At 49.0% G+C, this 15,450-nt stretch overlaps 2 protein-coding genes across 2 annotated transcripts in view; one reads left to right on the top strand and one right to left on the bottom strand.

The window, feature by feature from the left end:
- Positions 1–733, bottom strand: part of ripk3 (receptor-interacting serine-threonine kinase 3) — a gene marked incomplete at both ends in the record, with an annotated part of 5,107 nt that extends 4,374 nt beyond the window's left edge. The window contains 2 exons of the mRNA XM_084451588.1: positions 1–217; positions 582–733. The exon at positions 1–217 is cut by the window's left edge and continues 108 nt beyond it. Of these exons, the coding sequence (XP_084307714.1) occupies positions 1–217; positions 582–733 (369 nt within the window). The remainder of the gene's footprint in view (positions 218–581) is intronic.
- A 1,974-nt stretch (positions 734–2,707) lies between these two features.
- On the top strand, positions 2,708–11,556 carry khnyn (KH and NYN domain containing). The gene is made up of 12 exons (XM_084451587.1): positions 2,708–2,900; positions 3,138–3,416; positions 3,719–3,853; positions 4,029–4,584; positions 4,678–4,940; positions 5,139–5,294; positions 5,484–5,935; positions 8,102–8,232; positions 8,421–8,517; positions 9,185–9,292; positions 10,408–10,509; positions 10,721–11,556. Exons 2-12 carry the CDS (start codon positions 3,165–3,167, stop codon positions 11,094–11,096), a joined length of 2,628 nt encoding a protein of 875 aa, XP_084307713.1. The 5' UTR covers positions 2,708–2,900; positions 3,138–3,164; the 3' UTR covers positions 11,097–11,556.
- The last annotated feature ends 3,894 nt before the right edge of the window (positions 11,557–15,450 follow it).

Below are 15,450 nucleotides of genomic sequence, written 5' to 3'. Positions count from 1 at the left end.
GGCAAGGCGGCACACCAGGGGCAAGGGCGGGGGGCCGGCGAGGGCGTCCTGGAGGGCCGCCAGGGAGCCCCTTTCCATGAACTCCATGACCAGGCCCAGCTGGCTGGAGGGGCCGGACGAGGGAGGCCGGCCCCGGTAGACCCCCAGGACCCTCAGCACGTAGGGGCTGCCTCCCTGGCGCATAAGCTCCGCCTCCTGGAGCAGGAGGGAGCTGGACCTGGAGCTGGGGAGGGACGAAAAGAAGGGGTTGGGGGGGAGAGATAGAAAGAGTGAGAGATAGGAGGGGAGAGAGAGATAGAAAGAGAGAGAGAGATAGGAGGGGAGAGAGAGAGAGATAGGAGGAGAGAGAGAGAGATAGAAAGACTGAGAGATAGGAGGGGGGAGAGAGAGAGAGAGAGATAGGAGGAGAGAGAGAGAGAGAGAAAGAGAGAGAAAGAGACAGTGTGTGTGTGTGTGTGTGTGTGTGTGTGTGTGTGTTGAGATTTTCGGATGCAGAAAGTGGATTAATGTCGCTGTATTGCAACACTGAAGAGATGCCAGTATGTACAGTAAAAACCGCCGCAAAGAAGACCCAGACTTACCCGTCATTATAGTGCAACAATTTGATGGCCACATCCAAACCCCACTCTACATGTCTGGCCATGTGGATCTGGCCGAACCCACCTGAGCCAATCACCACCCAGTTCTTCAAGCTGTCATCCTCAATCACTGGAGGTGTGCAGGTCGGGTCCATCGTTCACTGAAGGGAGTGGTTGAGAGAGCGCATAGTATCAAGGCTTGGAAGCTTGCAAACAATTGTTATTATGACTATTGGTGAATGTGAACCATTTTGTTTTGTCTGTGTGTGAGAGAGAAATAAAGAGAGTGAGAGAGAGGGAGAGAGAGAGAGAGAGAGAGAGAGAGAGAGAGAGAGAGAGCGAAAAAGAGATAGAGAATCACAGCGAATCACTCTAGAGATCTAGCCTGCCCCCGTAGGCCTACGGTATCTCCTCCCGTTGTTATTCACCTATTCAACGGTTTTCTCAGCGATGATGAACAAAAAACGCTATTTTTTAAGAGCGGAAATATGACTTACCTGTGTGCTTGACGTAGGCCTACTTGGCTTACGGAACGCAAGGTATCAGTATCCTACAGTTACACGTGTGAACGGTAATTGAAGATCTACAGTAACACAACGCCCAAAAATATTTAGAAAACCTATTTCAAGACCGGGATTTAATCTCCAAACGGTTGTCCTGTAGAACTGAATGCAGAAGTAAAAACCTATTCCCATGAAAGTGTTCACGGACTTCTGCTTCGTGACTTCATCAGAGCAAATGACGCGCCGCGGTCTGCTTGTGTTCAAGGAAGAGGCGATAAACCAGCAGCCTATGGCATATTTTATACATATTTTATATTTAGCAGCACTAGCCTACATAGGACCATTGTGAAATGTTCCACAAATCTAGAAGTGTTCATGTAGAACATTTTAAAGGGGGTTTCTCCTTTAGCGTCTGTAACTGTAGGTTATTCGTTGAAATGTCCATTAATATAAAGTAATGCAATACGCAACATGAATCACTCAATAATATAAGCGTTAAAACAGCCAATAATTATTAGCTTAAACGTCGGCATAAAGATCAGCCAGGACATTAAAACCACCTCCCTGTCCCCCTGTGCCGCCAAAACAGCTCAACCCGTCGAATGTTTAAATGTGGAAATAATTCATCATCATCTAACAATATCATAACTTTTTATTGTTGCAACTAATAGGCTAATGTAAACTGCAAATAGCTTAAACTCCCAATAATGTAGCCTGATCCATAGAACCAATAATGCAAAGTAGGCTAGCCTATATATTAACCCCTGGTGTGTGTGTGTGTGTGGGGGGGGGGGGGGGGCATCCAAGACAAAGTTGAAGCATCCAAGACAAAGTATCCAATCCGATACAATTTATACAAAACATCAGATATAAATAGGCTAGGATAGATAGCCTAATATATAGCCTACAGAAATCCAAATATACCAGAGACTCGGTAGGACCTATACCCATCCACCATGATGTAAAAACTGAAGAATTTCACGATAGGCTTGCAGTCCTAGTAGGCTCGGCTACACCCACTCCTTCAGTCGCCACCACCTGACACCGTCAGAGGTGGAGTCCGTGGTCGACGGGGTCAGAGCTGTTTTGGCTGCGGTAGCCCAGTAGCCTGCAGCCTAATATTAGGTGATTTTTGTTGTTGTTGTTGTTGTTGTGGCTGATCGGTGTAGACCTATATTGCGCCTTTACTATATTTGTATAGGCTAGGGCTTACAGCGCGCCTGACAGCTGTCAATCATTGACGATGTAAGCTCTGATAACGGCACCAGCTCGCGAAGCCTACAGAAACAGCTGCGCGCGGGCTAAAGGGAAGTTTTCGAAACGTTCTCGTGACGTCAATGGAATTCCCCTTATCGCTCAGTCTGGTCGTGTTTTTATCGCTCAGTCTGTTCGTGCTCCTGCCGAGTAGCCTTCTTTAACAACTCTGAATACTTTGGGCTGTTTTCATAATTAGGCTATGCCATATCCGTTTTTTCGCGTCTGACTCGGGGGGTGTAGCACGTACTCGCTAGCCAATGCACACATTTGCGCCTGAACTGGTTTGAGATCCCCTGTGCTACTTTCGGTTTCGTCCGTGTTCACAACAAATAGATAATATTCAACTCTACTAACGTTGTCGAGCCGTAGTAGCCAGTCTTACGTCCTAAGAATTGTTATGTCTGACGTAGACTAGCTCGTAGGCTATGATAGGAGTGAACTTTGGACAGATGCTTTAATGCGGAAGAAATAGCCTACTGGGTGAGCCTTAACTTATACAGAATCGAAACTTTACACCCGCTGAAGGGACGACCTCGGGTTCAACTTCAAGAAGAGGAATGAGGTTAGTCCGCAATTTGTCTATTATAATAATGTATTTGAAATGGTTACAGGATATTGAAACAAAGTAGCCAATTTCTAAACATTTTTTTCAATACCACCCCTCCCACCTCTCTCTCTCTCTCTCTCTCCCTCTCTCTCTCTCTCTCTTTCTCTCTCCCCCTCTCTCTCTCTCTCTCTCTTTCTCTCTCTCTCTCTCTCTCTCTCTCTCTCTCTCTCTCTCTCTCTCTCTCCATCTCAGTGAATAACTGCCCCCAGACTCCCAGTTATGGCCTTTGAGGGCGTCCTGTCTGACAGAGCTGCAGCTGACGGAGGGTGGAGGGTAGGAGGGGAGCCGGTGGAGGATGAGTTCGCGTGTGCGGGCGTTCTCCGGGGTGCCCTCCTGTCTCTCCACACGTCCATGGAGAGGGTATTCGGGGTCACCTTCGAGATCGGGACGGACGAGGAGGCGGACGCGCCCCACAGCGGGCAGATTTGGCTTAAACTGAGGGGGCGGCGGACGGATGTGACAGCTGCCAAAGTGAGAAACAAATAATATTATGCCCTCACTGTACTGTATTTTAATCAACGGTTTGTGGGAGGAAGATTACCTGTAATCTTAGGAAAAAAAACCTCTAATGATCTTCATAGAATATTTCTTATAAACTTGGGTTCAGTTATCCTGCTTAAATTAAGCCCATTCCACACAGAATCAGAAATGTCTTGTGTCCACCAAACTGATGGCACAATATACAGTAGCCCTCGTCTCTTCAGCTGAAACAAATACTGTAGCCTACATCAGTCTCTCATATCGCCGCCTGACCCTCTCGTTCTCTCGCTCAGCTGTTCGTGAGGGGCGTCGTGAACCAGGAGGAGCAGCAAGAGGTTTCCTACCCGAAGGTCCTTCACTGCGTGTTCTGTGGTGCCAGAGGGCTGTTCATGGACTGCCTGATCAAAAGTACATCTGCCCACTTAGTGGTAAGTACAGTGGGAGTGAACGCAGACAGAAACAACATTTGGATTGAAAGATGGGTGAGTGGATGGATGGAGGAAGTAGCCTACATTAAAGAGGGGAAGGTTGTTTTTGTTGTCCTACTTTGGTCTCATGTTTAAATGTTAATAGTAATAGTTATTTCTCTCTTCTCTCATACAGGTGGGCTCCCCTGGATTCCTGCTCATCTCTGGGCTGACTGAACCGGTGGTGAAGGCCTACTCTCTCATCACAGACCTGGTGGAGCGGTATGAGGGCACCCAGGGAAGGCGCACCGAGGCCGGGGACAGGGGCTCAGGCGAGTCCCTGGATTCGCGCCGGGCCTTCAAGTCCCTGGTGGAGCAGTGGGAGGACAGACACACGCTGGACCTGCTGGTGCTGCCCGGGGCGGTGAAGGAGACCCTGCTGGACCTGGTGAGGGAGTCCGGGCTCAGTTCCGACCCCAACCGGGGGGTCTCCAGGGCGGAGAGTGTGGCGACTACAGACCGTGAGAACCGGAGGAGGCCTTGGGAGACCCAGGGGGACCTGGGAGCCCCGACACTCCCGGGCGGGAGACCTGGACCCAGGGCGGGAGGAGAGAGCGGAATACCCGCGTTCGCCGTGGACAAACTTCCGGCGCGCCCCGAGGCCGGAGGCGCGGGGGCGCGGGGAGGAGGGGCCGGGAGCGACGCGGCCGCACCTCGTCCATTCTTCCGGTCCTTCGCCCCGAACGGGAGCTGTCGGGGACGGGCAGAGGGGGCGGAGCGAGAGGAGGAGGGACGTCGGCGGGGAGGATCCCCACAGGAGGTGGGAGAGGAGGAGGAGGAGGAGTCAGACGGAGAAGAGGAGGAGTCGGAAGGAGGGGACCGCTTGTTGTCGGAGGGGAGCCGGGAGGAGTTCGGGCTCCTGCTGAAGTTCTTCACGGCCATGGGCTACGCCGACTCGGTGGTGACCCGGGTTCTGGCCCGAACCGGGCCCAGAGAGGCCTCCCAGATCCTGGACCTGGTCCAGCAAGAGCAGGACCGCAGTGACGGAGGCGGGAGGGAGCGGAACCGGCCCAGCGAGACGGAACACAGGGACGGAGAGGGGGGGGGAGTCGGGGAGGGGAGGAGGGAGGGAGGGGAGGGCGGCGGCGGAGGGGGGGAGGCGGGCGCGAGGGAAGGAGGCGGAGCGGTAGCGGGCGGGAAGGACGGAGTGGGCGTCCCGGACCTGGGGGAGGTGGCGCCCTGGGAGGAGGAGGAGGGGGGGGGGGAGGTGGGAGGGCGGGAGGCGGGGGAGGGGGGCGGCGGCGAGAACGACTTCGTCCTGGGCGTGCTGAAGCGTGCCGCCGCCAGCTGCGGCTACAGGGAGGAGAGGGTGGCGGAGGCCTACAGCGCGCGGCCCGAGCTCTCCACCCACCAGCTGCTCCTGCAGCTGCAGAGAGAGGGCGCCAGAGAGGCGGAGACGCAGGTGGCGGCGGAGGGGGGGAGGGAGGGGCCGAGGGAGGTGGACGAGGGCGTCCTCGAGGCCCAAGGACAGGAAGAGATAAGGAGAGACGGGGAGGAGGAGGAGGAGGCGGAGGAGGAAAGCAGAGCCGCCGCGCAGAAGAGAGGGGGGAGGAGGAGTGTGAGAGGAAAGAGCGAAGGACAAACGGACGAGGGAGGAGGAGGAGGAGGAGGAGGAGGAGGGGGGAAAATGGCGCCCGCCCAACCGGACCTCCCATGGCGGCGCCTCCGGTCTGCCTCACCGCCGGCGCGCCCGCCTCCTGGCCCCACCGCCGTGAGGGGACCTCCCCGGCCCGCCTACCCCCCGCCCGCCCTGCTTCCCCCCGCCCACCCGGCGGTCCGCGCGCTGCCCTCCCACCCCCCTCTCACCCGCCACCACCACCCCCCCGTCCCAATCCCCAGCCCCGCCCGGCTCCCCGAGCCCCTCCGGGGGGGTGGCGGGGTGGGGCGGGGTTTCCCGGCCGCGCCGTCGGGGGCGGCGGTGGTGACGGGAGAGCAGCGCTTCCTGGAGGGGCTCCAAGCGACCTTTGACCTGCAGCTGACCGACGAACCCGCCGACCCTGACCTGAGGATGGTCATCATCGACGGGAGCAACGTCGCCATGAGGTGAGAACGACAGAGTGGGAGAGAGAGAGGGAGGGAGAGAGAGGGAGGGGAGAGAGAGAGGGAGGGAGGGGAGAGAGAGGGAGGGGAGAGAGAGAGGGAGAGAGAGGGAGGGGATAGATAGAGAGAGAGGGAGGGAGGTAGAGAGAGGGAGGGAGAGAGGGAGGGAGAGAGAGGGAGGGGAGAGAGAGAGGGAGGGAGGGGAGAGAGAGGGAGGGGAGAGAGAGAGGGAGAGAGAGGGAGGGGATAGATAGAGAGAGAGGGAGGGAGGTAGAGAGAGGGAGGGAGAGAGGGAGAGAGAGAGGGAGGGAGGGAGGGGAGAGAGAGGGAGGGGAGAGAGAGAGGGAGAGAGTGGGAGGGGATAGATAGAGAGAGAGGGAGGGAGGTAGAGAGAGGGAGGGAGAGAGGGAGAGAGAGAGGGAGGGAGGGAGGGAGGGAGAGTGAGAAAGAAGAAAGAAAATACACATACAATAGATAGACTATTGAAGTTCTTAAGAAATATACAGTATGAGAATGTAAGAAACATCTTTATACTGTATGTGTTTACATTCATGTAGGTGATCATCACTAATGCTGCTTGTGGTCTGGATGATGAGGAGGAAAAAACCAGCAAGCTAAATGTATCTAAACTAGGGCTGTCAATTTAACGCGTTAATTAGATTAATTAATCCTGCAAACATAAACCTGTAAATAAAAATTAACGCAAATTAATCACATTCATCGATTTCGTCTTGCTGTACAGTAGGTGGCACAGTTGCCGCATCATTGCCTGATTTAACATCATTGAAGTGACAGACTTAACTTGGACCTGAATGACCCCGTAGGCTACATTACGTCACGCAAAAGCATCATTGCCTAACCGGAAATGTTACTTTGAAAACGTGGTCGTGTGCAATATCTGCAAGAACAAATTTGCATACCGTCGGAGCAGCTCTAACTTATCATCTCAATGCTGACAGCGTGTGCTGTAATGGGTTTTTATCAATCAAACTCATGTATTCTATGAAGTAATGTCTGATCAGTATTTAGAACGCGCCAGATTTATGATGTGAAACCGAGCATAACCCTTATACTAAGATGACAGCTAGCTGGATGATGTCCCCAGGGCCTGGGAAGACTGGTACTCGCTTCCCCATTGGGACTTGAGAGGAGGTAACTCATGCTCTGCCCAGACAGCACAATCTGTATCTCTGTATCTGTATACTGACCTTTGACATAACAGATGAGCGGTCAGACTGACCGAGAATTATAAACTAACATGAATCTTGTCTCTCACTATGATCTCACTCTGGGAGAGGGGGGCCCTTCTCGAGAAGGTTGGGTTAGGGTTAGGGTCAGGGTACCTTGCTTAAATAAACTTTCTTATTACTTTCTGAACGCTGGCATTCAATATTTTGCTTTTATGAATTTCCACCACAGTACTTCGACTTCAGACGGCTAGCTAGCATCCTGGCCAGCCCAAGCCTCCGTTAAACTTTGTTCAGTTCAGGTTTAAAATCAGTTCCTATAAGTCAATAGTAACCCTGGCCGAAAAAGCCTCTGACAAGAGTCTCTATGAGTGGTCAAAAGAATTCGCTCCTAGCGGTTTCCGCTGCCTTTGACCGCGCCAGGTGACCCCTTGACCCCGTGTCATGTGAGTCTGTAACACAGGTCAGCTGCACATCTCAGTCACCAGGCCTCGACAGGAGACTTCATTCTCAGAGCCTAACGGGCAGCTGTTGTGAGACTACTGCTGCTGTGACATAGACAATAATGTCATGTCTTTGAACTGAAATATCTTCATTTGAGAGCTTTTGCCAGCAAAAAATTGATATGCGATCAATTTGTGATTAATTAGGTTGTGATGATCTGGATTTTTTTTTTTTTCCCGTTTGACAGCCCTAATCTAAACTATTCCTTTGAACACTTCTGCGTTATCATGGGCAGGGACACTCCTTCTCACACACACACACACACACACACACACACACACACACACACACACACACACACACACACCGCTTGTGAATGCAAACCCAGGCATGCGAACACACATGCATGCACGGACACACAGATGCTAACATACTGTACACACTCTGCAGTGCACTTACACACACACACACACACAAACACACACACACACACACACTGGTGAAAATGCTGAACCGTCCCCCTTAATCCCTGCTGCAGTCATGGGCTGGGCCACTTCTTCTCCTGCCGGGGCATCGCCCTGGCCGTGCAGCACTTCTGGAACAGAGGTCACCGTGGCATCAGCACCTTCCTGCCCCAGTGGAGGCAGAAGAAAGACCCCAAGGTCAAAGGTAACACTTCCTGTGTGTGTGTGTGTATGTGTGTAATAATGCTGTAACACCAGGTTTGTTTGTGTGCGTGTTTGTGTGCCAAGCTGCTGTGCATTTCAGTACCTAATGTACGTGTCTGTGTGCGGTGCTGTGACACAAAGTGTGTGTGTGTGTGTGTGTGTGTGTGTGTGTGTGTGTGTCCCATCCAGAACAGCACTTCCTGACTGATCTCCAGAACCTGGGCCTCCTCTCCTACACTCCGTCCCGCGAGGTGCAGGGGAAGAGGATCAACTCCTACGACGACAGGTCGGCTCCATCTTTCACCTGCTTATAACCGCACGCGTCTTATAACCGCACAAAACGTCTTATAACCGCACATAACGTCTTATAACCGCACATAACGTCTTATAACCGAACGCGTCTTATCACATAACGTCTTATAACCGCACATAACGTCTTATAACCGCACATAACGTCGTATAACCGCACGCGTCTTATAACCGCACATAACGTCTTATAACCGCACATAACGTCTTATAACCGCACGTGTCTTATAACCACACATAATGTCTAATAACCACACATAACGTCTAATAGTCACACAATGTCTAATAACAACACATAACGTCTACTGTAATAACCACACAATGTCTCATAACCACACAACGTCTTATAACCACACAACGTCTTATAACCACATATAACGTCTATGACCACACATAATGTCTTATAACTGTTTACAAGCTCAAGCTTGTCAACCCTCTAATATAGCCATTGTCAACCCTCTAATATAGCCATTGTCGCGGTGGAACAAATCGATGATTACATTTCGTTAGTTCTTCTCCTCCCTCTCCCTCTCTCTGTCCATCTCCTTCCCGTACCTCTCCCCATTTCATCTGTATCCCTCTTCCCTTCCCTCTCTCTCCTCATCCCTCTCTCTCTCTCTCTCCTCACCCCTCCTCTCTCAACCCAGGTTCATGCTGCAGCTGGCCCAGAAGACGGACGGAGTGATCGTGACGAACGACAACCTGCGCGACCTTCTGGACGAGTCGCCCGTCTGGAGGGACATCATCAAGAAAAGGTAGAGGAGGAGGAGGACGGGAAAAGGGGGAAGGAGAGGAGAGAAGACGAAAAAGAGGGGGCGAAAAAGTGTGCTTGTTCTGTCTGTTCACGGTTACGGTACTACTGTGTTACTACTGTGTTACTACTGTGTTACTACTGTGTTACTACTGTGGGTTGAGGTTGTTGAGTCGTTTGCCCAGTTGGATTCGATGTCTTAGTTTGAAAGTAACTGCAGTAATGAAGAAATGAGTTTCACACAACCATCAGAGTTCAGGGAGTCTTTGAAATCTACTGAATGATCAGTTAAGCAGCCTAGAATGAAATCATATTCTGCCTCTCTCATTATTATACAGAGTTATCTTGTCTGGTGTTACACAACTGCCCCGATGATATACTCTATTCTTTTTGGACATAGTAAAAACCTCTCTGGGCTGATCAATTTGCATTTTTGTGTCAGATATCAATTTGCATTTTTGTGTCTTTATATATCTCAAAAATGGCAAGTTTTAAGAATGTTGAAAAGAACATTCCTATTTCTATGTTTTTTGAACATGAAATCACATGATGAGCTGTTTCGAATACATTTAATTGGTTCCAGGGCCGGGAGGTGATCAGAGGTTGTAAAAGGTAGTCCCAGCTTTCAATTGGAAAAAAATAAAAATAATAATACAAAATGGATTTAAGTGGTTTTCATCTGACAGTAACGCTATCCTCCTAGCATTCCTGCATCATTAGCTCATTTCAAACTGGTACATTTGGCAACCTTAAATGGTGTGGGATGATGTTTCAAAGGATGATGTTTCAAAGGGGCCCACAGTGTCTCATAGTTGCGAAACGACCGAAAGGTCACCTCCAAGGTCACCTTGTGCATTCCTAGGGACTGAGAGGAGAGGATAGTAGAGCGGTCTAACACCCAGAAAGGATGTTTACAAAGTATATCTTATACATACTAATTGGCTAATTATGCCTTATACTGTAAAATAACTGCTCAATTACATTTTCATATTGAATAAAACATAATTTTTGTTTGAAAATAGGTTTTAAATCGTTCATTCCGCTCGCTTCCTGAACTGAAGGAAATGCAAACAGAATTGATTTTGACCTTTGACCCCCTTTTTTTGTACCCAACCCAAGACTCCTTCAGTACACGTTCGTGGGGGACCACTTCATGGTGCCCGATGATCCGCTGGGTCGAGGAGGACCACACCTGGACGTGTTCCTACGCTCCCAACACAGGTATCACACACACACACACACACACACACACACACACGTGCATGCAAACCCGTACACACACAAATGCACTCAAATGCTCACGGTTGCACACATGAACGCAAAAACACACGCACGTGAATGCAAAAAGCACAAGCACACACGTGGATGCAAACACACACACACGCACGCCATCTCACTCACTCCCACACTCTCATCTGTCCCTCTCTCTCAGGCCTCCGGTTCCGGGAAGTCACTCGTTTGCGGGCGCGGCGTCGTCCTACCTCCCTCCCTCCAGACCGCCCCGCGCCCACACGGAGGTCTTGCATTTCCGGGACCGGACGCCGGGGTTCGGCGCCGCTCCAGAGCCGGGCCTGGGCCGAGGAGTGCAGGGGAGAGGGAGGGGCCAGGGGAGGGCAGGCCTCTCGGGGGTGGACAGGAGCGCGGCAGAGACGGCCCGGCTGAGGGAGAGCCTGTCTCAGGTCTTCCCCGGTCAGGACAGCATGGTGACCCTGGTCCTCCAGACCAACCCCACAGTGACGGACATCAACTCACTATCCCACCTCATACTGGAGCAGCAGGGGGACCGCCAGCAGGGGGAGCTAGAGTGACAGCTCGCCAAGGGCTTTGAGCATACGAATGGACGTTGAACATACGAATGGAGGTAGCGAGGAAGAAACCACGGAATTGGAAGTGTGATGGCCAATTGGGATTCTTCTGGAACACAACCTCCCCTTCCATCCTTCCTTGGAGAGGAATGGTCACTGATCCGATTGGTTAAAGCTGTGTAGCGAAGTGTCAAGTGAGAATAGAGAGCAGCTCAGGGAGGAGGTAGGAAAGGATGCATTTCTAGAGAATTAGAATGGGGCCCTAGGGGACACCTATGGCTTCCTGATGAGAGCTTTTGCAGGCAAGAATGTATTGATTTTCCTCAATAGTGTTGACATTTGTAAATGACCAGTATGTATGTTTTGCTTTTAATTCTTATACAAATGCATTCTTATAGAGTTTTTATGTAAAATGTGATGTTTTAATTTAAAATTTGTGCATTTTGATAGCCTACTTGCTGCATCAATAGCAGGTTTTCGAGACAGATAGTCTTAAGGTTGTGTATGCTTTTAATCAGGGGTTTTCCATTACATGATTATTAAAAGACCAAAGATTTTACATTTGTATGTACAGTAAGTCACTTTTCATACAAATTGTCTTGAGGGTCAGATAGAAAAGCCCTTAGATAAAACAAGCAAAGCTGCATACATTGACTTTATGCATATTATCAAAATTAATGAAACCCACCTGATAGATTATTTCTTTGAGTCATGGAATCCTAATAGCGTCCTACTTCAATGACTCACCCCTACCGGTCGCCTGTCTGCTGTTATTCCAGCATTTCTGCTTGTGTTGTCAATAGCCGGCCTGTGCCTCTGCCCCGCCCCCCCCGGCCCCGCCCCCCCCCCGGCCCCGCCTCCGTGCCTTATATGCATCTTATATGGCAGCTTTTGGTTTGTAAACAAGTTTGCAAAAAACCCTTACTGCCATCTTGTGGCGAAAAATAGATTGTTACAAGAAGGTAATCTAGATCTAGTAAATCATTAGTCATTACGCACATCTTGTATGAAGGCAATTTCAATATCAATATATATTATATTATCTCTCTCTCTCTCTCTCTCTCTCTCTCTATATATATATATATATATATATATATATAAAGATAACTAAAAGTGGAAAAGGGAAGCATTTTCTATAATAGCTCTTAGAGTTCCCTCTTAGTCAAAACTGGTTTTCTCTCCCTTTTCTCTCTTCTCTTTGTAGAACTTTTTTCTTCCTTGTGGAACACCTTTCCGTCTGCCTGCTTTCTCCAACTCAGCTTGACGTCTTCAGTCACCCCATTCTCTCTCAGCTTCTTCTTAATCTGAGGAGGAGAGAGTTTTGAATGAATCACAATACTGTTAGAACACAGTAAGTCTCTGTCAACAAGAGAATGCACACATCAAACTCACTTGTTATCAGATGACAAAACCACTTCCTTTAGCTGGTTCTCCTTTCTTAGGGTCAGACTCACCTGCTGTAGGATGTTCTCCATCTTGACAGGATCCTCTAAGTTCCCACCAGAATTATTCAGCCTCATTCTCACCACCTTCCTGTGCACTCTGGGGACTATAAACACACAACATTTCACCGTCTTAAGTTACATCATGTGGAGGGACCATTTTTTACCGTTTATTCTTACATCTTTTAATCTAGAATTTAATCTAGAAGTAAAAAGAATAAACAGGAAATATATCTTGATGTCATAATTACTTTAAAGGAGAATACAACTCACCGCTAGTAGGACTAGTAGTACCAGTAGTAGTAGTAGTAGGCCTAGTAGTAGTAGAAGTAGCTGTAGTAGTAATATTAGCAGTAGTAGCGGTAGCAGTCGTAGCTGTAGTATTAGAAGTGGTAGTAGTAGAATTAGTAGTAGGTGTAGTAGCAGTAGTATTAGTACCTGTAGTAGCGCCGTAGCAGAAGAAAGGATATTTCATGGTACAATCCTCATCTTCCCACCCGCCAGAACGATCAAACAATGATACTGTGCAGATCTTCAACTGTAGACTATCAGGTTGTCCTAGTATTAGGACATAAACCTAGTATTGTTTGCCCCCTAAGCCTCAGTTGCAAATCTATAACTTGCATTTATATGTCTCTGTTGTTAAGTAAGTCTCATACAGCTCCAAACAGCTGAGCATAAATTAGCTGACTGCCCACCTGCTAGACGTTAGGATTTAAATGGATTTAACATAATGATGACCACCACACGACCAATGTCGGTCGAATTTGTTATTGGTACAGCATGTACCAATGCAGCATGTACCCCCCCAAAATTTTTCACTGAGCACCTGCCCCCCAAAATGTCTGTGCACGCCACTGCGTATACATACATATAAACAAACACACACATACACAAACAACGCACCCTGCTGGTGGCAGAAGAAGGGGTGTAGGGTAGTACATATGTCGTCGCCCCACATCCGCGACACAGTCACACAGTCCTCGTGTTTCCCTTGGTAATTATTCGGCTCCCCCGATTTCCAGGCCCTGAAGGAGGAGCTGCTGTTGTCGGACCACCTCCAGCCGTCTCTGAACAGGCCGATCCAGACCTCGTAAACCCCGACGAGGGCCTGGATCTGCCGGTTCTCAGTTTGGTTCCTCACGCTGACCAGGTCGGTGTGGTTCTGTCTGCAGAACCTCTGGGCCTCCGTCCAGTTGAGGCTCTTAACGATCAGGACGAAACGACTGGAGGAATTTGCCCCTGCTGAAGAGAGACAGATAACGTGAACACATGTGCGTATACTGTATATACTGTATGTATAGTAGTTCCAGTACTGGGGACCAGCAGCCTACTCTATCTGAATGCCACTGCTTCCAACGTTTTACATCACAGCAAGCAAATGCCAAGTAGTGGTCTTTTTTGCTTGCGTTGAGATGAGATAAACAGATGTCTCTCTAGACTAGAAAGGGTGCTCAGAGAGCACAGGCCTCTGCGCATGAATGCATTTTGTTGGTGTTGAAACGGTTAAAGTCACACCTCAGTTTATATGTAATAACCTACCACAGGATCCAGGCTAAGAAAATGTAATTTTTCCTAGTAGTGAATGAGAATCAGATATTATTTTGTTTTACAGGGTAAATTTTAATTTAATTTGTGTATCTGTCGAGTGATTCAGGTATGATTTTTATGTAATACCACTAGGGATCTAAACCTCTGCAGCCAAATTCAACAATCCAAATAAGTTGACTATGGCAAAATATTACGTCTAGATATTGTTAAGGCCTCAGCTACGGCATATTTATGTTATGTATATTATACATAACATAAATATTTCCAAATTATTTGTAATCAACAAAATTTGTTGGCGTGGGCCTAAAATCAGCTTCGTTCATATTTTAAAATAGCCTACTTGTTAGCCCAGGCCAGTCTACTGGTGACATAAGCAATTAAAATCCCCCAATGAAAAGTAATGGGTAGCTGATTGCCAATGTGACAATTAGATGACGTTCAGTCAACTAGCCTATTTAAACAAGAGCGACAATCATGAAATCGCAGCAATGGCAGACCTGGCACTGTTATAGGAGCTTTAATAAATACAATTTATTGGATTGCACTTCAGAGGTTAGAACCTCGATTTCCACCTCAGAGAAATTCCTCTTTTTGCCATATTATGCCTCTCCATGTCGTAAACTCTAGAGGCGAGGCCTCTGAAACCTGAATATATAGGGCTGTGATGTTCTAATTACGATTGATTTTATCCGCCGCATTTATCAACGCCCGATCATTCCTACAATGGGATTAGCGGCATACGAATGTTTGATAGATCACACGTGGACTCTGTCGTACGATCATTTGTGCGATAGGATCTGAGCTCGGATCTGCGTTCCGTTGATGCATGAGGGCCAATGTGTGTAGTTTCTTCATGCACTTGGCGCTTACCATCGTAGCAGATGAAGAATCTTGCATAGTCACACTCTTCATCATTCCAGTGTCCGTTGCTTCTCATCACAGCACAGAGCTGTCTACTCCCGGCGTTGTCAGGCTGTGAACTATCCCAGTTCCTGAACCCAGCCTCTCCCTCTCCGTAGTACTGACTATCTGCAAGAGACCACCTCCAGCTGTTGACATCGTCATACAGACCTATCCACGCTGGCGTGTATTTTCCGCCTGCAGAGCGGAGGAGCTTGACCATGTCCTCCCTGTTGTCTACGGTGGCCAGGTCAGTGTACTTCTCTCTGCAGTATCTCGAGGCCTCAGTCCAGGTCTGTGGGTTGTTTATGAAGTGGTACTGACGAGGCAGGCATGAGGAGAAGGTACACAGTCCTGTGGTCAATACACATGTATGACTATACAGTGGACATGCTGCTGCTATTTTATTGTCTTTACAGGCAAACACAATAGCCAATTTAGATTTTTTTCTTTTTTCAACTTAC

The sequence above is a fragment of the Borostomias antarcticus genome (assembly GCF_949987555.1).
Source record: "Borostomias antarcticus genome assembly, chromosome: 17".
In the NCBI taxonomy this organism is placed as follows: Eukaryota; Metazoa; Chordata; class Actinopteri; order Stomiiformes; family Stomiidae; genus Borostomias; species Borostomias antarcticus.
This window is presented reverse-complemented; position numbering and strand designations above follow the sequence as displayed.

What these genes read in the sequence shown, in the direction of transcription:
- khnyn (XM_084451587.1), top strand. Translation starts at nt 3,165, where the DNA reads ATGGCCTTTGAGGGCGTCCTGTCTGACAGAGCTGCAGCTGACGGAGGG. An exon ending in GGGAGCAACGTCGCCATGAG is followed by an intron (nt 5,936 to 8,101) that starts GTGAGAACGACA and finishes TCCCTGCTGCAG; the next exon opens with TCATGGGCTGGGCCACTTCT. An exon ending in ATCAACTCCTACGACGACAG is followed by an intron (nt 8,518 to 9,184) that starts GTCGGCTCCATC and finishes CTCTCAACCCAG; the next exon opens with GTTCATGCTGCAGCTGGCCC.